This window comes from Squalius cephalus (genome assembly GCF_949319135.1).
Source record: "Squalius cephalus genome assembly, chromosome: 5".
In the NCBI taxonomy this organism is placed as follows: Eukaryota; Metazoa; Chordata; class Actinopteri; order Cypriniformes; family Leuciscidae; genus Squalius; species Squalius cephalus.
In genome coordinates this window covers 38,250,060-38,273,494 of record NC_137126.1, presented here as the reverse complement: position 1 = coordinate 38,273,494, position 23,435 = coordinate 38,250,060, and the positions used below count along the sequence as shown (strand labels likewise).

The 23,435-nt window shown below is 36.7% G+C and overlaps 2 protein-coding genes across 3 annotated transcripts in view; one reads left to right on the top strand and one right to left on the bottom strand.

Moving 5' to 3' along the window:
* Positions 1-2,695: 2,695 nt before the first annotated feature.
* On the bottom strand, positions 2,696-16,130 carry las1l (LAS1 like ribosome biogenesis factor). Of its 2 annotated transcripts, none has more exons than XM_079871250.1 (13): positions 15,380-16,130; positions 13,949-14,074; positions 13,785-13,854; positions 13,622-13,703; positions 13,336-13,503; positions 11,588-11,634; positions 10,397-10,506; positions 10,221-10,306; positions 9,919-10,122; positions 9,046-9,184; positions 8,643-8,962; positions 4,844-4,994; positions 2,696-3,840 (listed from the first exon to the last, which is right to left on the bottom strand). In XM_079871250.1, exons 1-13 carry the CDS (start codon positions 15,523-15,525, stop codon positions 3,744-3,746), a joined length of 1,746 nt encoding a protein of 581 aa, XP_079727376.1. In that variant the 5' UTR covers positions 15,526-16,130; the 3' UTR covers positions 2,696-3,743. The 2 variants fall into 2 exon arrangements, with proteins under 2 accessions (XP_079727376.1, XP_079727377.1); XM_079871251.1 differs by having other exon boundaries at positions 2,712-3,840; positions 9,046-9,181; positions 15,380-15,704.
* A 781-nt stretch (positions 16,131-16,911) lies between these two features.
* The window catches only part of msna (moesin a), a 24,131-nt gene continuing 17,607 nt past the window's right edge, over positions 16,912-23,435 (top strand). Inside the window, exon 1 of the mRNA XM_079870498.1 lies at positions 16,912-17,485. Coding sequence (XP_079726624.1) covers positions 17,474-17,485 — 12 coding nt within the window. The 5' untranslated portion in view covers positions 16,912-17,473. The remainder of the gene's footprint in view (positions 17,486-23,435) is intronic.

Here is a 23,435-nt window from a genome sequence, read left to right as displayed (position 1 = left end):
ATATACATATATACATATATATATATATATATATATATATATATATATATATATATATATATATATATATATATATATATATATATATATATATATATATATATATACATATACATATACATACACACACACAATTATTTTTATTTTATTTTTTTAAGAAGGAAGTGTTTTTACAGTTGGGTGTCTCCTTTTCCCCTTCTTTGAACCCTGGAGCAAAAAAATCCTGAAGAATATTGTTTCTAGAGCAAACTAGAAACTTTTTTTTTTTTTGTAAATGAAGACATAAGACATTGCTGTCCGCTGCTTATGCTCCAAGGTTCAGACCCCATGCAGTTGAGCAGCAAGCTACCACACATCAAATGTCCAGAAACGACCTTTTGCTTGTTGATACAAATTGTATCTATTTCTTGATTGTAAAAAATATATATTTCTGAGCTGTACAGTATCACTTATATGAGTATATATATCTATATATTTAAAAAAAAAAAAAAAAGAAGCTTAGTTTTGTTTAAAAAAAGGATAAAGAAATATAATGCCATAATGTCAGTGATACCGTGTGTCACTCGAGTAGCCCATAGAGATGGCTTATTTCCTGCCGGGCAGACCACTACAGACAGGGATCTCTCTCTCTATCTCTCTCTCTCTCCTTTTCATTTCTTGTAATAGTTTACCTCAGTGGAGCTGAACTTAATTTCTGTTTGACTGAAGGATGGGCGTGGCTTTATATATCATCATTCTCTCTCTCTCTCTCTCTCTCTCTCTCTCTCTCTCTCTCTCTCTCTCTCTCTCTCTCTCTCTCTCTCTCTCTCTCTCTCTCTCTCTCTCTCTCTCTCTCTCTCTCTCTCTCTCTCTCTCTCTCTCTCTCTCTCTCAAAGGTATATATTCAGGAGAGAGACATTCTGACACAATCAGTGTGCTCCTAATATATTTTTCCTTTTTGTAAATATTGAAAATTAATGTCAAACCTTGTATTTGCACAGTATTAGTGCATTTCATTTTCATAGACACTCTACCAGCTTATTCGAGCAGGATCTGTCTCTCATACACACTTAGACTCGATAGGTTGCCTTGACAACCACAGTCAGCTGATCACATGCTATCATTAGTACTGATATAACTAATGTAAAATGTTGACTATTGTGTGCGCACTAGTGTGAATTTATGGTAAATTCACCAGTTTCACCTGTAACATAGCTTACCTTCTACAATGAAGACATGGAGGTGCCATTCCAGGTTAAAGATGAAACTTTAATTGGATGGAATTTGCACAATAATGTTTTTTTGTTTGTTTTTTAATTTAGCAGATAGGTGAGTTTAAGAGCAACTGAAGTTGATGCCACATGCACACACATTCTCACGAGTGAAATGAGCTTTATCTGAGTCTCCTACTGAAAGATGTCCACACAACCACATGAACATGCGCACCTCGTAATCTGCCTTACAGTTGAACTATTTTGGTTTGTGAGAGTCGAGCACATTCTGACTGTACAGCACCGAGCATTGCGCTTCTTGCTTGTCTTTTTATTCTCATAATCGGACGCGCTAATGAGAAGATGAGTTTTTTTTGCCTTCAGCTCTTAATCTCTATTGGCGTCTGAATGGACAACCTGATTTTACTGCACGAACTGCAAGTTTTTATGATTAGATTTGATGAGAATGTCCAAGAAGAACCTACAGGACAAATGGACATGCCCCAAGGAAAAAAAGAAAAGTAAAAAACGGGCAACTATCACAACAGATGGTTTGGAGATCTGATGAATTCTGTACATTTACATGTATGTTTTCAATATTGAATACACCAGCTATAACTCACTCACACACACTCTCACCAACAGATCGATTCTCAGGAACTACTGATGTATTATTATTATTATTATTATTTCTGCTCCTTTATGAAAGACATTATACTTGATGTTTGCTCTTATAAAACTGCGGCGATTTGTGAAGTAGTGTGGATGATCTTGAAAACGTGTTCTTAAATTCGAGTTTTGCTGTTTATTTAACATTTCCCCCCCTTGTATTGTAGGGTTTTCGCGCCTTCGCAGGTTGACTGAGTGGTTTGACACTTTTGAGTCTCGTGCTGTGATGATGACATACAAATAGTATGTTTTACTCTCTACTGAATGAAACATGTTGCTTTTAAACTTGTTTTCAATATGATAAAAACAAGAACCAAAAAAGAGAATGGAAAAAAAAGAAAGCGAAATAGTGTGGGAAAACTTTATAACGCTTTGGGTCTGTGGACTCAAACAAAATGTAAGTCTCAATGACAAAAGGTGTTTGTTCCTCTCAATAAAGTCAGACTCTATTTGGTTAACTGTTATCATGCCTGTGTTCCTATTGGTTGTGTGTTTGACTGTAGATAGTAAATGAATGAAGAAATACTGACAAAGATAGATAGTAATATTGCAAAACACCACAGTAAGACACTTGAGTTAGAACAGACATTTAAAAAAAATCAATCCACACTTAGATCCACATTTCAATTTTAGAAATGTATTGCTTTAGATACAAAATATCAAACCAAGTGGCAAACAAATTATGCTAGTTTTTTCAATCTGAGCCACTTTTCAGTTATTTTTTTTAATCAGTTTGTCTATTCATGGTTTTCTGAAGTCAGTTCCTCTGAAGTTCACACAGGTGTCAGTTATTGAATCGACAGGTGTCGCGAAATAACCACCGCTTAGTTCATTATATCGACAATAAACACAGAAAGTGCCCCCGTGTTTATTTTGAACAATACATTGTTTTTTATTCTCCAACAAACAACTTTCATTCAACATTTTGAACATACCTTTATTTACTCAAAAATACATTGATACATTTTAAAATGTAATTTATTCCTGTGATGGTAAAGCATTACTCCATTGTGCTGCTTAATACTTTTTGGAAATGGTCCATAAACTTTCTTTACTGTCACTTTTGATCAATTGAATGCATCCTTGCTGAATAAAAAGTATTAATTTATTAACTTTAAGTTATAATAACCGCAATCTTTTGAACAGTCGTGTGCATTTTTAAGTGGCTCAAGTGTCCAAATACATTTTGGGGCAAAAATAAGATTGTGCTGCATACAGCATACTGATTACCACAGTGTAATGCAGGTCTATGCAAATAAGCTGATGTTTAGGATGTGTAGTCAGTCATAATGGAAGCCAATACCATGGAGGTTTAAGTAGCAAAAATAGCATGTGTAATTCTGTATTTACATTACAGCTATTTCAGTGCAAGAAACCTGGCCTAGTAAGTGGATCTTGAAAAACAGAATAATAAACATGTAACACATAAGTACACAAAAAAAAATGTTTATTTGGCAACCTTGTGTTCAAAAATAATGCAATTTAGAAAAATTTTCAAACGGCACCAACTTCTTCATTAGAACCTCGTGAGACATTGCTCATGGGAGTTTCACTTCCGGATGGTTTGAACAGGCGCCAAGAGCTGTAGGACTGAGCTGAGCCGATTAAACTGCAGTTAGGACTAACTGTAATGATATTAGAGTAAGGCAAAATACTTCCTCAATAAACATGAATTGTAAAACAAAAACAACTTGATGTTTCCATTTATGCAGCACACAACAGCATCATGTCAGACAAAAGTAGAAGAGAGAGATTGGATGTGTGTGTTTAGAAGAGCCTCAGTCCAGCTTAGCCCTCAAGTGTTTGTTTTTAACATGATAGGGTTCAACGTTAAGGGTTGGCGGTTCACTGTCTTCAGGCCATTGAAGATCTGAGTGTAATGTGTTAGAATAGTTTGAGTCCAGATTTGAGTTTGCTCAAATCACTGTGAGTCCAAAGCGGCCCATCTGATCCACTGGCACCTCTGGTCTGAAGGGAAACACTGTGGATAAAAATGCACTTTTATGAAAATCATATTACAACATAATAGCCATATTAGGGTCCCATTTCAAATAAATGTTCCAAACTTCTAGTTAAAGTTTCTACCTTTTAGTTGTCAGGGTTACAGCAGGTGTTATGAAGGTAAATGTAAGATTTTTTTTAAAGACCTTTTTAAGACCAAGTTATGGACATAAGGAATAAATTGAAGGGAAAACAATGTCAATATGTTCTCTAAACGTAAATCGCAATCTCATTCCTAAATGACAATGATTCCCCTGTGTCAAATAAACTTTTACATTCAGATCTGCATTTCAGAAATGCTGATTCATCCAATAATTATACAAGTATTTATGAACAAGTCACTGAATCATTAATTCAAACCTATTTAAAAAATAAATAATTCATTTAGATTAAACATTTTAAAAAAGACTGCAGAAATGAACAAAAATCGAAAACAAAACAAAAACTGTGATTCTCAATTTACCCAGAATCGTGCAGCTCTTCGTTTTAATTTATTGTACAAAAAAAAAAAAAAAATTAAGGTGCATCTATTAGTCTTGTAGTCTACAAAATTGATTAAAATGAAGTGAGTTTATGATTACTAGAGAACAAATATCTGCCAATGGGCTTAGAAAAATCAACTGACATCAAAGGGAAGTTTTCATAACTTGCTGACAGATCATTTTTCTTGTTCTACGCATAAACCCACTTCATTTTGTTCAGTTTTTTCATCTCAAGCAAAAGTATTTTGATTTAAAGACGTTTAGATATTTGTATTGGAAAACAAGACAAAAATACTGAGGAAGATTTTCATTTTTTGCAATGCATACAACCATACCAAACCAAACTTAATGCCATGACTTTATGAATTTAAGACTTTCTGTTCTGATTTAAGACCTTTTTAGGCCTTTGTTTGTGTAAGGGTGAATTAAGGGTGAAAGACCGGCAGAAATCCTGTTGCATTTAAGCCTAAATGCTTTCGAATGTACTGTACATGTCCTCACCTCCTGTTGCCATGGTGCTGAGGGAGTTGATCTAGCTCCACCTGCTGGTCGAACACAGTAAATGTAGAATAAGACTCCACCATCAAACAGGAGGGGTCTTCTGGTTGTCCTGGAACCTTTCCTAGCGGGTACTGTTTCCAGGGGACTTTATCTGATTGGACACAAAACCATCAGATTTAACTCAAACCACATCATTCAAGAACATCTCAGGATTTATGACTAATTTACCAACTACAGCTAGTTGAGGAGAAAAGTAAGGTGATTAGCCTGATGTTTTGAGCTGTCGCTCACATTGAACCCCCGCTGACATAACTTGTGCTAGTTCATCCTAGTATTTGGAGTTGTGGAAACAGTACAATGACTGCAGAAGTGTGCAGATGGTCTGAATTTATAAATTAATGTATTATTTAAGTAACAGGTGTCGAAGCATTACATTTATTTGTAATTAACTGTAGACAGCACAAACATCACATTTCATAAACAGAAGGCAATCCATAAACTAACTGCATTGTTATTTTAACATGGTTGAAACAGGAGGTCTCCCATCCAGGTACAGACCAGGCTCAACAAGTCTTGGTCTACAGGGTGATATGGCTGTTAATGCAGCATCTGTTTTTTCCCGTCATCCTTTGGCAAGTGTTACATTATTTGACCATGCTCTTATTCAAGCAAATGCTTTTAAACCATTCAAGCGCGATACGACACAAAAGAGAACACAGTTCAGTACTGGCGCATGTCTGTGACTCACCTGTCTGTGTGACTCACGACTCATGCACACAGAAAGCCGCTTCAGACATCGCTTGAATGGACAAAAAATCTGAACTGGTCTGACTGGGCCAATGGAAAATTTTTTGCCCCTATTTATCGAAGAGCACAGCTAAATTTGGCATTCATTATAATGGGTTTATGTAAAGATTGTCTTAAGTTCTCTTAAATTAAATGTTATATTTTTTACATTTAAAGCTTTCAATTATACTGAATGGCTATAATTAATGACTAAAATTAAGAAAAAATATCAATTTCATATTGGCATCGGTGATGCCTTCTTTCATTAAAAAAAGCCATTAAACAAATTTTAAATATAGGCTGTCTTTATGTTATCACTACATTAATTTGGATATTAAATGTGAAATTATTACAATATAAAAATATATTAAAAACTTTAATGTTAGATGCCCATAATTTAAATCGATTGACAACACCTGTCCGAATGCAATGACAGGATGTCTTACCTGCCTGTCAACAAATGTATTTACTCACTTCTGCTCACACAGACATCACACGTCATTAGCGCGTTCCATAAGGCTATGCAGAGTTGTAGACAGCGACTGCATCTGAAATCGCATACTTCCCTACTATATAGTAGGCTAAAAACAGTATGTGACAAAAGATGTATGTACCCGGTTGACCTACTATTTCCAGCGAGATTCTGAAGTGTGCATACGATGGACACTTTACTATCCCATGAGGCCAAGGGAGAAGATTTGTGTGTATATATATATATATATATATATATATATATGTATGTATGTATATGTATATACACACACACATATATATACATATATAAAATATTATAATATATATTATTTTATAATATTATATTATATTTTATAATATATATATATACAGTGAGTAAAATAAGTATTTGAACACCCTGCTATTTTGCAAGTTCTCCCACTTAGAAATCATGGAGGGGTCTGAAATTGTCATCGTAGGTGCATGTCCACTGTGAGAGACATAATCTAAAAAAAAAAATCCAGAAATCACAATGAATGATTTTTTTAACTATTTATTTGTATGATACAGCTGCAAATAAGTATTTGAACACCTGAGAAAATCAATGTTAATATTTGGTACAGTAGCCTTTGTTTGCAATTACAGAGGTCAAACGTTTCCTGTAGTTTTTCACCAGGTTTGCACACACTGCAGGAGGGATTTTGGCCCACTCCTCCACACAGATCTTCTCTAGATCAGTCAGGTTTCTGGGCTGTCGCTGAGAAACACGGAGTTTGAGCTCCCTCCAAAGATTCTCTATTGGGTTTAGGTCTGGAGACTGGCTAGGCCACGCCAGAACCTTGATATGCTTCTTACAGAGCCACTCCTTGGTTATCCTGGCTGTGTGCTTCGGGTCATTGTCATGTTGGAAGACCCAGCCTCGACCCATCTTCAATGCTCTAACTGAGGGAAGGAGGTTGTTCCCCAAAATGGTGTTCTTGGGATGGTACTCATCATTCTTCTTCCTCCAAACACGTTTAGTGGAATTATGACCAAAAAGTTCTATTTTGGTCTCATCTGACCACATGACTTTCTCCCATGACTCCTCTGGATCATCCAAATGGTCATTGGCAAACTTAAGACGGGCCTTGACATGTGCTGGTTTAAGCAGGGGAACCTTCCGTGCCATGCATGATTTCAAACCATGACGTCTTAGTGTATTACCAACAGTAACCTTGGAAACGGTGGTCCCAGCTCTTTTCAGGTCATTGACCAGCTCCTCCCGTGTAGTTCTGGGCTGATTTCTCACCTTTCTTAGGATCATTGAGACCCCACGAGGTGAGATCTTGCATGGAGCCCCAGTCCGAGGGAGATTGACAGTCATGTTTAGCTTCTTCCATTTTCTAATGATTGCTCCAACAGTGGACCTTTTTTCACCAAGCTGCTTGGCAATTTTCCCGCAGCCCTTTCCAGCCTTGTGGAGGTGTACAATTTAGTCTCTAGTGTCTTTGGACAGCTCTTTGGTCTTGGCCATGTTAGTAGTTGGATTCTTACTGATTGTATGGGGTGGACAGGTGTCGTTATGCAGATAACGACCTCAAACAGGTGCATCTAATTTAGGATAATAAATGGAGTGGAGGTGGACATTTTAAAGGCAGACTAACAGGTCTTTGAGGGTCAGAATTCTAGCTGATAGACAGGTGTTCAAATACTTATTTGCAGCTGTATCATACAAATAAATAGTTAAAAAATCATATATTGTGATTTCTGGATTTTTTTTTTTAGATTATGTCTCTCACAGTGGACATGCACCTACGATGACAATTTCAGACCCCTCCATGATTTCTAAGTGGGAGAACTTGCAAAATAGCAGGGTGTTCAAATACTTATTTTCCTCACTGTATATATATACACACACACACAATTTAATTTTTGCTTTTAGTAGGCTAGTTTTTGTACTTTAACGCAACTTATTTTATATCAGTTAGTTGCTTAGGTAGCAGTTAATAATAATAAAATAGTCACTATAGGCAATGGGTGGGAAAATGTATATATGCATGCAATATGTATGTTTCATGAACAAATTATTTTAAGTCTGGTTCTTTTAATCGATTCCATCCTGACTTATGAAATTTGACCTTGCTCGTGAGTTAGTGGATTGAATCAGGCTCGTACAATTGACCTAACCACTGAACTGCTATTAAAGGAATAGTTCACATCAAAATGAAAATTCTGTCATCATTTACTCACCCTCAAATTATTTCAAACATGTATGAATTTCTTTGTTCTGCTGAACACAAAGGAAGTTATTTTGAAGAATGTTGGTTACCAGACAGCTGATGTACACCATTGACTTTCATAGTAGGAAAAATGGAAGTCAACTGTTTGGTTACAGACATTCTTCAAAATATCTTCTTTTGTGTTCAGCAGAAGAAAGAAATTCATACATGTTTGAAACAACTTGAGGGTGAGTAAATAATGATAGAATTTTCATTTTGAAGTGAACTATTCCTTTAATAAATACTATTATTAAAAAATGAAATCTTTTACAAAAAAGCTGGTATGGGACTGTTAGTGTTACCTGTACACATGCTCCATGCTGATCCTCGTAATGCAGAGTTTCTGTCCTGTACGGTTTCTGTGCTTAGCTTTTCCTGGAGCTCCTCTGTGGGCGGAGCCTGCAATGATACGGGGGTGTGGTTAGATGAGTGTGTGTCTCTGTTCTGTGCGGCATTCCTCTTTAGTCTCTCCTGGAGGTTCTGTAGGGTGTACACAGGCTGAGCAGGGTCTGAGGGTCCAGGGGAAGAGTTTCCATGGTAACCCTGTGTATAAATACTGCAGAGCTGAAGCAGGTTCTGCTGAGCGTCATGTGGGAGAGGCTTATCCATGTCACTGAAAATCCTTAAAAGGCAAGAAGTAAGATTTGATTAGTTACCTTCACCCACGCTGTGTATGCGAATATGCATGCGCATGTGCACACTCACTGTCGCAGAAGGAAAGGTGTAGCGGTGCACGGTGCGTTCACACATGCAGAAATCAGATTCCGCCATGGAAACTGTACTCTGTTCAGAAAGATCCTTTCCTTTGATATTTTTAGTCGCTTGTGAGCCTTCAATTCACCTGCTACAGACATACACCGAGAAGTTTACACTCTCAAACACACTTTTAAAAAACAATGGGTCTCACTCACTAAGGGTGCGCATGCACAACTCAGCATACAATTTCTCGAACAAATGATTCACCAATACAATACTAATTTTAGAATTTCACTCTAAAATTTATGAAAAATGCAACTGAAACCTCACATATGCAAAAATCTCATAGGGTGGACTAATAATCATGTTGAGATGAAACTTTATACACAGATATTTCATGTTAAATATACTTCATCATATACCATGAAAACGTTGTCTGTGCATATAAATACAAAACAATCCATGCAATTATTAATGAATGAGACCCAATTAGTTTGATTTTCAAATGATAAAACAATAAATAAACTGTTCATAATAAGGCAAAAAGATTTTGGACACTTATTTCAAGAGATCAGGTTTTCACAACAAGGAACGTCTTTTGTTAAACTGTTACGTTTCAATCAATATATCCAATGTTTGAGAATTTGGCTTAATTTAGCACAACTAAAATTTTGCACACTTATAATTTTTTTTTTTGATGGTATTTTATTCAGAGTAAAACTGACTAAAATGAATGAATATGACATGACAAAAGAGTTGAACACTGCATTCTTAGTTTTAATGTGGCCTTCCTACTCCTAGTGTGGCTTAAGTGTCCAAAAACTTTTTAAGGGCCACTGTATATACAACCACAGGCACCAAGAGGACATCTCAGATTCATACTTTTGCTGTTGCAGAGTAAAATTTCGGAGATCCAGGAGGCAATGTAGTAAGTTCTGTGACTGGATGGCTCATTCGAGAGCTCAGCGAAAAGTTTGTCAAGGATCAGATTTATAAAGATGGATGAATTCAGGACCTTCAATAACGGCAACCAGAAGTGCAAAAACACTCGAGGAAGACAAGGGGCGAACACGTCGTCAGAGTCCTCTACGGAGAGAGATAGAGAGAGAGAGAGAGAGAGAGAGGCTAATTTAATTTGAGTCAGCAAATTACTGCTTTATAAACAAGATGTAGTGCATTTGTACCAGAGGGGTCAATATCCAAAGACTCCAGTTGTTCTGCAGTGGGAATAAGGAATCCATCCTGCATTAAAACATCAGCGAAGATGTTGCTGCAACACAGACAGAACAGCTGGCAATGAGACACATACTCTTTAACCTACCAGAAATAAAGACTTGCTAAATTGAACACATGCACAGACCTGGCCTCTGTGGCAAAGTGTTTGATCTGCGTTAGGATCCAGCTGAGATCAGCGCTGGCATCCGGCCACATGTCACGCTGCCTTCCCTGCTTTGTCAGGTCTTCGTATATCTGCCAAACACACCAAAACAATAGGCAGGCACAGCTCACATTATTATCATCTCTACTAGAAACTACTACAGTGTTTCCCATAGATTAGAAAGCAATTTCTGGTGGGGGGTGGGGGGGCTTGGGGGCGTGTGTTGTTCCACCCAAAGGGGGTGGTTCAAAATAATTCCTTCGTTAATAATTCGTTACATAGAATTTTTTTTTTTTTTTTTTTAAATGCTTCACACCTTCACAAAATCCACACACCCAACCCAAAATCCACACATTTAACACCCTAAAAATGACATAACATTATTTATAATAAGTGTATTTGATTCACAGCTTATATGGTGTTTTGACCTCGACAACCCAACTGCATTTTACCCCAAACTTGCGACTAACGTTAGTTAACTTACTAAAGAAGGCGCAATCGCTTGTTTGCTAAGGGTCGGGTCGGGGCTCCAACATTAACACACTGACAACATGTATTCAAATATAAAATATTTTTTGATCTCGGACGATCTCGTTTTCATGGAGACAGATGCAGTGTGCACGGAGGGGAGGGGCTGTGTATGTGTGTGTGTGTGTATGCGAGAGAGACACGTGAGTGACAGAGAGACGGAGGGAGAGCAGGGAAGGGAAATGCAGTGAACGAATATGCTGCGTGTTTTAAATAGCGTTAAAAAAATGAATGAATAAAGAAACGCAATATGTGGCGGCCGGTGTTGATTCTGTTGATTAGTCTATGTGTGGGAAACACTGTACTACATTAGTAAAAGAAACAATCTTACCAAACATCACCAATCATAACCGTTTAAAGGTTTTATTTTTTATTAAAATGTAGCTCATGTCTATTCTACAGACCCACAATGTAATTATACATATACCAAAAACATTCAAATGTTGACTACTGTTTTAAGAATTCAATGTATTCATACATTTTACTCATTTGACATACTTTTGCAATAATTCTATTTAGTAGGGAGATAAGCATATTCGGAAGAGTTCCAACACTTGACTCTGTGTCAGAAACAAAAGCTCATACTGCCCTCTGCTGGTGTAAATTGGGATAGAATGCACAATGTAACATTTATCCCAGACTTACCTGAAACTGTTCCTGTACATAAGAGTTGAGCAGTTCTCTGACTTTTTCTGAAAGGTAGAGCATAAGCAGAGCTAACATTTAACCTTCTGCTACTTTTGATTACAATATAATATACAATATTATATTATATCATATTACATACAATCAGGGTTTGAAATTAACACTCGCCAACCTGCCAAATGCGGATAAAAATCAACTGTGGCGGGTAACGCTGTCAAATCACCAGCCAATTTGGCATGTTATGTTTACTCACTTTGCTGGGGATGTTCGTGATGCCAAATCTGCGCAGATTTAGCTCAAATACAGATTTAGCTCGAATAGAGAGTCATCATGATATATTAAATGGCTTATATGAACACACGTCACTACACTACGCAACAAATAACGATGCACTTGTTCATTTGCATTGAAGCAATAGCGGAGATTAAAAAGCGTTTGGTTAACAGAAAAGACATTTTTTCCAACAGCCTACATTTTTTGTTTTTTATGTTTTTTGTACTGTATTGATCTGTCCACCTAAAACACATTTTTGATGAAAAGGATGAGGATGAAAGAGGAAGCTGGAAATGGCTGGATGACAGGATTTTGTTTAAATAAGAAATGAATTTACGAAATCCAAATATATATAAGCTGTGACGCAGTTAATCTGGTTCACATCTTTTTCTTTTCTTTTTTTTGGCTAGTAGAAGTTCTGAATGGCAGGAAACTTAAAAATTTTGTAGCCAAATTAGCCGATGAGTGAAAAAGTTCATTTCAAACCCTGTATACAATACAGTTCAAAAGCCTGTGGTTTAAATGTTTTTGAAAAAAGTCTGTTAGGCTCACCAAGGCTACATTTAATTTAACAAGTAATACATTACAAACAGTTATATTGTGAAAAACTATTACAATTTAAAATAACTGTTTTCTGTTTATGATACAATATAATGTATTGAATTTACTGAATTTTCATCAGACATTACTCCAGTCTTCATGATCCAGATCAGATATTATAATCTGCTGATTTGGTGCCGTTTCATTATAAAAAAAAAATTTTTTTAACCATGAGGCATTTTTTCAGGATTCTTTGATGAATAGCATGTTCAAAAGAACAGCATTTATTTGAATTAGAAATCTTTTGTAACATTATAAATGTCTTTCCTGTCAATTTTGATCAATTTAATGCATCCTTGCTGAACAAACGCATTTGACAACTTTGCTGATTCTGAACAAAGCTATAACGCTTTGCATTTTAAAGGAATAGCTCACTTCAAAATGAAAATTCTGTCATCATTTACTCTAAGGTAAGATACTTGAACACAAAGGAAGATATTTTGAAGAATGTCGGTAACCAAACCGTTGATGTATCCACATTGACTTCCATAGTATTTTTTTTCCTACTATGGAAGTCGATGAAGTTACATCAACTGTCTGGTTATCGGCATTCTTCAAAATATTTTCTTTTGTGTTCAGCAGTAGAAAGAAATTCATACAGGTTTGAAACAACTTGAGGGCGAGTAAATTATGACAGAATTTTCATTTTGAAGTGAACTTTAAATGATTAGAAATACCCTTTATACACTACAAAGGTATTTGGTATTTTTTATACATTTTGTGTTACAAAATTGTCATGGGTTTTTTTTCAGCCTTGTTCCAGTTTCTGAGGTGTAAGAATAGCATGAAAAATCTGATCAGTCTTTCATTTTCCCTCCCTGTAGTTCCACATCTTTGCCCAACCAAGGGATTTTTGAGTGTAAAAGGCTACTCACTGTGTGCCTCAATCTCTTTCTGTCTGCTGAGTAGATCTCTCTCATGTCTTTTAACAATCTCCTCCTCATCCTCCTCTTCTGATGAAGAGTTCCAGTCCTCTGCCAGCTGACTGCCCATCTGGCGGGACCAGTACTCTTGATGCAACCAGTCCAGCACAAATCCACAACCTGAAGAACACAAACAAACATAAACACTACAATGACATTTGCAGCAAACTGAGAAGTGAAAGCATGAGCTTATCTAACTTTGAAAGTGCATGCATGTAAGGGAAATACCGTATCTCACCTTTTCGGCACCACTTTAATGATGGAAGTCTGCGGTGTGTCAGATCATGCCTGAGGTTTACCACCCACTCGGGAATATTTATCTGCCAGAGAGACAAACTGTAGTCAGACTGCAGTTATAGCAGATTATGAAAGACGTTCATCCGAGTTGATGCGTGACTTACATTTCCGGCTAACCTTCGCAAGGGTCTGGCGACTTTTTTCTGTTGCCGTTCTGTGATGAGATTAACAAACCTGAAACACATCATACTCGTTCAGTCATTTTCACTTCAGTAAAGTCAAATGCACTGATTTGCATGCTTTAAGTGCACTTGGATGATAAACATACCGAACCAGCGCCATGCCATAGAGCAGCACAAGATCACCGGCCTCCAGCTGACCCGTGCTGTCCAGCACCTGACATCGGACCAGGTCCGCGGTGCTCTCCACGGCCACCGGAGTGCTTTGCCCAAACCTGTGGCAACAGACAGAAAGTCAGAGACAACACTCCACACTGTCCTAATCAACTCGTTTAAATTGAAAGCTTGAAAAACAGTTTGAGAAAAACATAAAAATAAATAGTTCACCCAAAAATAAAAGTTCTGTAATTTAAGGTGGGGTAAGAGATATTTGAAAAACACTGTTTGAAAGTTTGTCAGATCAACACAACAACAAACTTGTAGCCAACCAGCATTAGTAAATCAGTGACTTATTAGTAAAATTATGATCTTTTTGATGAAATCTGAGAACTTTCTCTCCCTCCATTGACAGCTACGCAACTGACACTTTGACACTTCAAAAAGTTCATAAAGAGATTGTAAAACTAATCCATTTGAATTGAGCGGTTTAGTCCAAATTTTCTAAAGAGACACAATTTGTGTTTTAGATTGAGATTTAATTTAGTCTTTTAATCACATATAAACATTGATCAGCGAACATAAACAGAAGCTCAACTGAACCTGCTTGATGCACAAGAACCTCATTGGTTCTTGCGGAAGCTCAATAAAATTTTGACTATACCACATGGATTAGTGTTACGATCACTTTATGAACTTTTTGAAGCATCAAAGTGGTAGTTGAGTAGCTGTCAATGGAGGGACAGTAATCTCTCAGATTTCATCAAAAATATCTTCATTTGTGTTCCGAAGATGAACGAAAGTTACAGGTTTGTAACGACATGAGGGTGAGTAATTAAAGACAGAATTGTCATTTTTGGGTGAATTATCCCCTCAAGAACTAGCATGACAGTTAGTCAGTCTTAATTTTTTATTCAAATTAGACCAGTCTACCCTTTTATGTAACTGACTTACAATTTATGACCTGAGGCCGGTTGCATAAACATATTACGTTAAGTCAGTGTAAGTTCTAGTGAGCCGTAGCAGTTAAGTCAGGGGCAGTCAGTCTAACGTTACCTATCGGTATCAAATTAGGCTACACTACGTTTTTATGTAACTTATTAAAAAAAAAAAAAAAGAAACTATGAACAGTCTTTAAGAAAAAAATAGATGTCTAACTTGTAAGACTAATCTAAGCAGTTTATCCAACAGCCGGTTGCAAAAACCATCAGAATTTGGATAAAGCCAATATAATCTATTTTTAGGACCCTCAGAATTTATTGTATTTTTACACTATTTCAAGGGGAATTTGACCAAATTTGAGCACATCCGCAGAGCAAGAAAACCATAATGCTAAAGACAATACATCAGATGTCACGTGACCCGCGTGATCTCCAACACTATACTCAAAACATCAGATCCATCCCTGACCACCGTGACGTTACCTGCCCTTCCACGCGGAGATCCTGTGCAGCGCGTGTTTCTGCAGCGCGGGCTCTTTGGAGTACAAATACTCCATCACATGCTCGTACTCCGCTTTGTTCATCCAGGCCACGACGTGACGCGTCTTCCCCGTCGTTTTCTTCTTCATCGTCAGATTTGTATGCTTTCAAATTATGTAGTATATGGAGCCACAGCGGATAAATAAGCCTGTGCAGCTGGAGTCGGGAAAAAATGAAACATACGATTCATGTAAATCTAATGTATCCTGAACACACCACGGTCCTACGCCCCGCCAGCGGTGCAGCAGGTTGAACGTTCCCCTTGAACAAAATGTTGAACAATGGTTCCGTGCGTACCAACCAGAATTCTACAAAAACAGAGGGTTCAAAAGAGAGCTGGGAATTATTATATTAATTGCATTGCAAATTATTTCTATAGTTATAGTCTATGGCAATAAAAAACAGTTTACTCAAACTCTTGGTCAGTCAAAATTATTCAGCATTAGTACAATGCTGATGAGCACGATCAGCCATTTTCAGAGAGATACGTTTCAAAGCAGTCACATTAAACTTCCAGCTCTTCTGATAAAACCCAGTCATATTTTGATGTTAGTATCACACATTGAAACGGAGAGATTCTAAGATTCATAAAACACTGGATTAACATTCAGTACGAACACAAAGTGACATGCTACTATTTTTGGACCTGCTACCATGGTACACGAGTAATAATTTAGTAGCCTACCATTGTATCAAAGTACCACAGTATAAAAATACCTTACCACCACAATACATTTTGTACGGGACACTATTGGTTGTATGATACTCCAATGAGCATCTATAGGATATATATATATATATATATATATATATATATATATATATATATATATATATATATATATATATATATATATATATATATATATACAATTTATCATGTTTAGGTATTTCATTTAAATATATTGAATATTGAATATGACACTGAATATGACATCATCTAGATAAAATTGGAGTATTTTTGTGTTTGAAAAGGATCCCGTTAAATTGAATAAAATAACATTACGAAATTGTCTAAAACCATGAGGCTTTAAAAGTCAAAGAATAATATTTTAAAACAATCAATAGTCATAATAAAGAAAGCCAACGTTTTTTCCTAGTCTAATTCTACTCATTCTAATATATATATATATATATATATATTATATATATATATATATATATATATATATATATATATATATATATATATATATCACTTTCGTATATATATATATATATATATATATAAATATATATATATATATATATATATATATATATATATATATATATATATATATATATATATATATATCAGAAAGTGATTGTTGTTCACGAAGAGTCTCACTTCTTTAGTGTGAAAAGATTTCTCTAAAATGAAGGGTTTTTTTTCAGCTTTGAGACCAGTTAGCAAGATAAAGTCCTTTCTCCATATAAAGTCTAATTGTTCCGCAAGTGAAACGCATTTCCCGTACCAAACTCTGCCATTCAACAGAGGAAGCCAAGACGAGCTTGGAATTTCTGGGGAAAATTACGTCAGTGTTGGAATTGTGTGGGATACCCCCACCTCGCATTCCCAGAGCGCGCGCGTTCGAGCCCTGGCGTCTCTCTCTCTCTCTCTCTCTCTCTCTCTCTCTCTCTCTCTCTCTCTCTCTCTCTCTCTCTGCCACACAAAGCAGCAGCGTGAGCGTGTATCTCGTATAACGGGGCCTGTGCGAATCCGGGCGGAGTTTAGTCAAACGCGCTTTGCTGTGCCTTCAGCGGCTGGGCTGGGTGTGGTTTTCAAAACTCAGTTCCGTTAGCAGGAAATCGACTCTAGGACCACCACCACAGTTACTTCTCTGAGCGACAAAGACGCAGTGAAAAGTGTAACTTTGTCTTCGGGATCTGGAACGGATTTCAAGAGAAGCTTTTCCACACGGGCGGTGACGGTCGTTCACTCTTACGCGTGGACATCAGCCGATGGGAAAAAGTTTGGCTTTTTGCTGACTTCATTTTATCAGTTCAGTTTGTGACACATCCGCGAGAGAAGAGGCAAACAAAAAAACAGACAAAATGCCGAAAACGGTGAGTATTCATGAGAAATGGAAGCCATTGTTTTGAATTCGTATTGTAGCAAACCAAACAGACGAGATTTCACAGTGTTTTTATAAAAGCTGCGCATTTTCGGTGAAACGGGAGACAGTAGCGAGTAGCGACGCGTAGGCGCTCGAAAGGGGCGAGGATGGTCTTTCTCTTGCAGGCTTTATTGTCAGCCGGTTCCCGCGGCTGAACAGTAGGCCATACGCAGTGCACTATTTATGGCAAGAATTTATTATTTGGACAATGACGGTCGTTCATCCGATCCGAGCGCATTGAAGAATAAATTGCTGTGTTGCAAATTGAAAAGGCGGTTTCTCTAATACTTTCGCTGTACGGTGCATTTTATAAGAAATCGTCTAGACCGGTGAAGTTAGCATGTTTTTTTCCTAAACCATTTTATTCTAACATACTTCTAATTAGCAGTGGCGTTTTGTGTTGTATAGGGGCTGAACCGTTACTCGGTGACAACCTGTAACCCCCTCTCTCCCTCCCTCCTCTCTCCCCCAATCCGATTGGCTTTCCATCAAAGTTGCTTTGAATAGACCGCGTCCAGCGATGATGAGGATTTTGATTCATCCTCATTCAGTCAATCGAATCTTTTGAATGCATTCATTCATTCATAGAACGAAAGATTTTTCAGATTCGTTCACTGACTATTTAAGATGCATCATTACGCCAGTAGGTGGCGACAAGAACGTCTTGTGTTACGAGTATTACAAAGTTTAACCGATTCCTTGAAGTCGTATTATGTTTTATTAACGTTTGAGTGTCTAACTGTTACACATCTAATAAGAGATTCAGGAAAGAGATTAAAGCTCCATTAAGTATTTCATCTACAAATGATAACAAAACAGATGTTTAAAACTGGAAAAAATGACTCGTTCAGGGAAGGTTCAGTCCAACGAAGGGGCAGGCTTAAATTCTCAAAAAAATGTTTAGTTCATTTCTGTGGTCATTTATGATTTGTTCTTTAACCGTAAACACGTGGTTAAACCAAGTATTTGTTGGCCTATATTGTTCTGTTTTCTAGAACCAGTCAAGCATGAAAGAAAACCGAAGTGAATGAGAACAGTTCGTTCACTTAAACCGATTCACATGTTCACTTTATTTAAATTAAATCATGGAATCAAAATGGACAATTTTGCAGTATTTATTATAAATACATGATTTATCCGTGCACATAATTCTTTTTGTTTATTTATTCATTTGCCCTCGTAATGAGAAGTTGTAGTTTGATATTGAAGCGATCTCATGTGATTGACAAGTTGCCTCGCACCAATAAACACGTCATCAAAGAAGAGAAGAGATGTCGCTGTATGAGAGAGGGCAAATTATTTTGATTAAAGAATATGAGGGCACGTGAATTTAAAAAATGATGTGCATGGATAAAACATTTATAATAAATACTGAAATATTCCATTAAAAAAAATCAGAATTCTTGGTGAATTCAGAAAATCAGTTCATGGTGATAGTAAAGCCTCTGTCCTGCCATGTAAGGGCACATTTTTTATCTTCTTGATAAGTGATTTGGGACTAGAAATATGAGGCATGTCAGAAGCGGCTGGTCCGGCATTTTTGGAGCTCGTCTGTCACTAGGGAGGACCACACGAGCTCATGGCGCAATCTTAGACAATTTTCCATGCCAAGGCGTGGTGCTCACTCAAATAGAGAAGAAAACTTTTTGCCCTTTTTGGCTAGAGTCCCTTTTTTTGGGTTACACCTCACAATTAATGAATCATTGTTTAGGTAAAGATTTTATTTAAGACCACATACCAACAGTAGGATAGAAACACATCTTTAAGTAGCCTAAGTTTTTAGCGTTTAGAATTTTTCCCCTCCGTGAAATATATTTCAGTGTTTGAGTGTCAGTAGTTAGTTATAGACTAGTATTGCATGAATCATATATTACAAATATTCAAAATAACCACTGTCAAAAAAGTACCATGGGCATGTGCTATGGTCTTGGGCTTGTACCATACTATTCTTTGAAAAGTACCACATAAATGCTCAAATGGCAACAATAATTCTTTTTAATCAGGCTAATGAATTGAAACAGAATTAGATTTTTGGCCCTTTTTGTGCGTCCACACAGAAATCTGAGTGTTTCAATCATTAAAACATTAGATAATTGATGAAGGTTATTATATAGTGTTATGGCGTGTTTTCACAGACAGGGCTTAGATTAAGCCAGGATTAGCCTTAGTTCAATTAGGACATTTAAGTAGCTTTTATAAATGTTCCTTAGGAAAAAAAAAGACATTACTGGTGTTCATTTTGAGACAATACAATGGAACTGACATAATTTAAGATATGTCAGTGCAAGTTGCTTTCGGTTTAAAACTGCTCAAACATGCATTTTAGTATGGAATACTAAAGGCCTAAGCCTTGTCTGTGAAACTGGGGGTATATATTGCTCAAGAGATTAGTAGTTAATAAATGAGAATGTATGAATTAAAGATTCATGAGACGTTAATGCGTGTGAAGCATTGTAGACATTATATACTGTGAGAAATAATGTTTGTTAATTTAATGCAAGATATGCTGATATTGTGGTTAAACTCAGTTTAATTTAAAGATTGTTTTCTCAAAATAGCTCAATCACATCCTTACACACATAGCTTAGATGCAGCTTACAGTTAGTTTCCTTTTTTATCTGTCATGTCCGCAGTGAAGGGAAACTCCTCAGTTGGGTGTGAATATAGACGCTAACCGGATGTAATATCAGAGGGGTTCAGGCTGAAAGAACAGGTTAGGGACGTGACACTATAATGAAGAGTGTCGGTGTAGTTGTGTGGCAGACTACTGCACACTAAATACTATTTTCTGGAATAGATGGATTTTTATGAGAACGGAAATCAGTCTAGTATGGGTAAATGTGTTTCTCCTTGTCATTGGGGACATCAGATTCATTTTTAGAGGTTTTTGGATATGCGTATAGAATCATATTGAGTCAGAACTTTTTTTGGCCGTTGTTTTAGACTCCTGCCAAGTCCAAGTGTCTCTTTCCGATAATGACTCAAGGTTTCTGTGCTTAGACTGTGCTTACATCACTTCCTGTCTGAACGTTTCCTGTTCGGGGCCAGCTAGGCTTGACGCTGCCGCACAGTACCTTATTTGGAGTTTCACAGAACTACGGCGTGCGTGCACATACACCCTCACACACACAGCTTTGTGTAGGGAGCATGGGCCCCTTTTCCGCTACAGAGTTCTGTTGCCCAGAATGCAGCTGTGTATCACAGCTAATATACTAAAATGGCCTCTTTTTTGAATCGACACACTCCTCTCTCTCTTTCCGTTCACTCACATGCATTCACAGTCACACATGTGCATCTATCTCCAGTCATCAGTTCCTCTCAGTGTAATGAGTGGGAGTTTTGTGACCTCCGTAGGTTCAGGTCACAAGGAGTGTGCAGGCAAGAAGTGAGGAACTTGTAAAGGTCAACTTAACACTATAATCCATGTGCAATTATTATTTTTTAAACAGTTTTGTGTAAATTTATAGCCAGATCTGTTATTTGAATCAGAAGTTTACATTACCATTTTAAAAAGTTGGGGTTGGTATGATTTTTTAAAAAGTCTTGTTCATCAAGGCTGCATTTATTTGATCAAAAATACAGTAAAACAGTAATAATATGAAATGTTATTCAATTTAAAATAACTGTTTTCTATTGTAATATATTCCTTTGATGGCATAGCTAAATTTTCAACAGCCAGTCTTTAGTGTCACATGAAATCCTTATAATATGTGTTTTGGTGCTTAGGAAAGATAAGTTATAATTATCAATTTTGAAAACAGTTGTTTTGTTCAATTTATGGAAACTGTTAGGATTTTTTTAAAAAGTATTCTTTGATGGATAGAAAGTTCAAAAGAACAGCAATTATTTGAAAAATAAATCTTTTCTAACATTTTAAATGTCTTTATCGTCACACATCCTTGCTGAATAAAAGTATTAGCCTAGTTACTTAACAAAAATCTTACTGACCTCAAACTTCTGAACTTCTGCATCTTTTTAGTGCATGTTTTCTGGATCGTATTGTTCATATCCTCTTTGCCATATTGAAGTTTAGGTTTAATTCTATTGACAAAAGTACACAAATATGTTTTGGTATGTACTAAAAATGAGTCTAATGTCCAGACCATAAGTCCTCTATCTGATTTAGAACCATAGAGATGATCCAGACCCTTCTGAAATTAGTATTACAGTCAATAATGTCTAAATTGTAACCTATTGATAAATATACTGCTTAAAAATGATTCTTGACCATACCATTTTAAATGACCAAATCATGAAGTCAGAACTGGGAGTTGGAGGTCTCTGGTATGTGCAAAGTGGATGGATTAACTGCACACACACACACACACACACACACACACACACACACACACACACACACACACACACACACACACACAGATTAATGATCTTTAATAAGGTAAAGCTCCAGGGGGGTTTGAGGGGAAAGTTCTAGAATTTGTTGAACAGTTCACATCTCGATGGAGGAAAACTGCAGCATTGAACGACATCTCACTTCAAACCTTATGTGAGTCGAACTGTATGTGTTTAAAGTAAAGCAATACAAATAGATTGCTGAATTAATAGTTAAGTAAATTTGCAAGTGGTTTTGAACTGTCATGAAAAGCTTTGAGCAAGATGTTTTGTATAGGACTATTATGGAAATGCAAAATACTGGTGTCAGTTTTTCTCTGCATTTTATTTTTGAAGAACTTCCACTTCAGAGTAAATGAGCTGTATTCATTTACCGACAGAAGCCTTTGGTGTAGAGTTAAGGACCTCGATTGTTTAATCAGCTGGAGTGTCTTCTATTTAAATGTGTTTTTGTGAGATAGCCCATTGTTAAAATGGATTTTTGATTTCAAATTCATATCCACATTCTAAAAATTGCTGGGTTGTTTCAACCCATGTTTGGGTAAAATATGGACAAACCCCAACTATTGGGCTTGAATGAATTCGGAATTAATTAAAAAAATGTAATTAGTTGGGTTTGCCCATATTTGACCAAAACGTGGGTTGAAACAACCCAGCATTTTTTAGAGTCCACCTAAGGCTGTGTGTGTTTCTATTTTATTTCAGCATTGGAACATCTGCATTGGAAGTTCCTGATAATATGTTTGTGTAAATGCATAGCAGTGTTTCTGTAAATCGGATTTCAAGAGGGAGATTTGACCCTGCACTGCAGTAACAAGAGTTCATGTAAATATTTCTGTTCTCTGCAATATGGAAGTTCGGAATAGTTCCTTTTTAATGATTATTCTTTCATTTCTACTATTTGCATAAATGTTGTTTATGCTGACACAAGACAGTTAAGCTAATTATCGACAGCCTGTTATTGATGTCTTCATTGAACACTTTTCCATTTTAACCATGGACAAACGTGTGGGCAGATGTGCATTAAATGGCCTATACAAGGTCAGGTGAGGATTAACCAAAGATGCACTCAGATTCTGCAGTCTCAGTTTTTTTGAGGGGGAAGTATTGTGGAGTCATTATCTTAAATCGCATAACCAAAGGAGGGAGAGGGAGGGAGAGAAACAGAGTTTGACTTTCACCACCATGTTAGTTAGTGGTGTCAGTTAACTGAGGGTAACGCTAGAATAAACACACAAATATACAGAGTCTATTAGCTTTTTATCTCCCCTCATCTGCCTGATAGAAACAGCAGCCATTTTGTCCCTGTTTGAGTGCATATTCAGGCCTACTTCAGGCCCAGTGTGTGTAAATGGGATAAAAACACTGTGAAACTTGTGCCGATTTTCTATATTGGATTTGTCTGTGAACTTGTGCCAGTTAGTTCAAATATTTGCTCTAATAGTCTTTTCAGTGGAGTAATTAGATTTCCTGGCTTGTTCTGATTTCAGAATAGTCTTGTTCCTGGCTTGGTCTGGTTTTTGTAGGATTCAGTCAGTGTGTGGGCT

Coding starts and splice junctions, on each gene's coding strand:
- las1l (XM_079871250.1), bottom strand. CDS start 15,525: ATGAAGAAGAAAACGACGGGGAAGACGCGTCACGTCGTGGCCTGGATG. Junction 13,704..13,784: donor TGCGAAGGTTAGCCGGAAAT/GTAAGTCACGCA, acceptor TCTCTCTGGCAG/ATAAATATTCCCGAGTGGGT. Junction 10,507..11,587: donor ATGTACAGGAACAGTTTCAG/GTAAGTCTGGGA, acceptor TGTGTTTGGCAG/ATATACGAAGACCTGACAAA.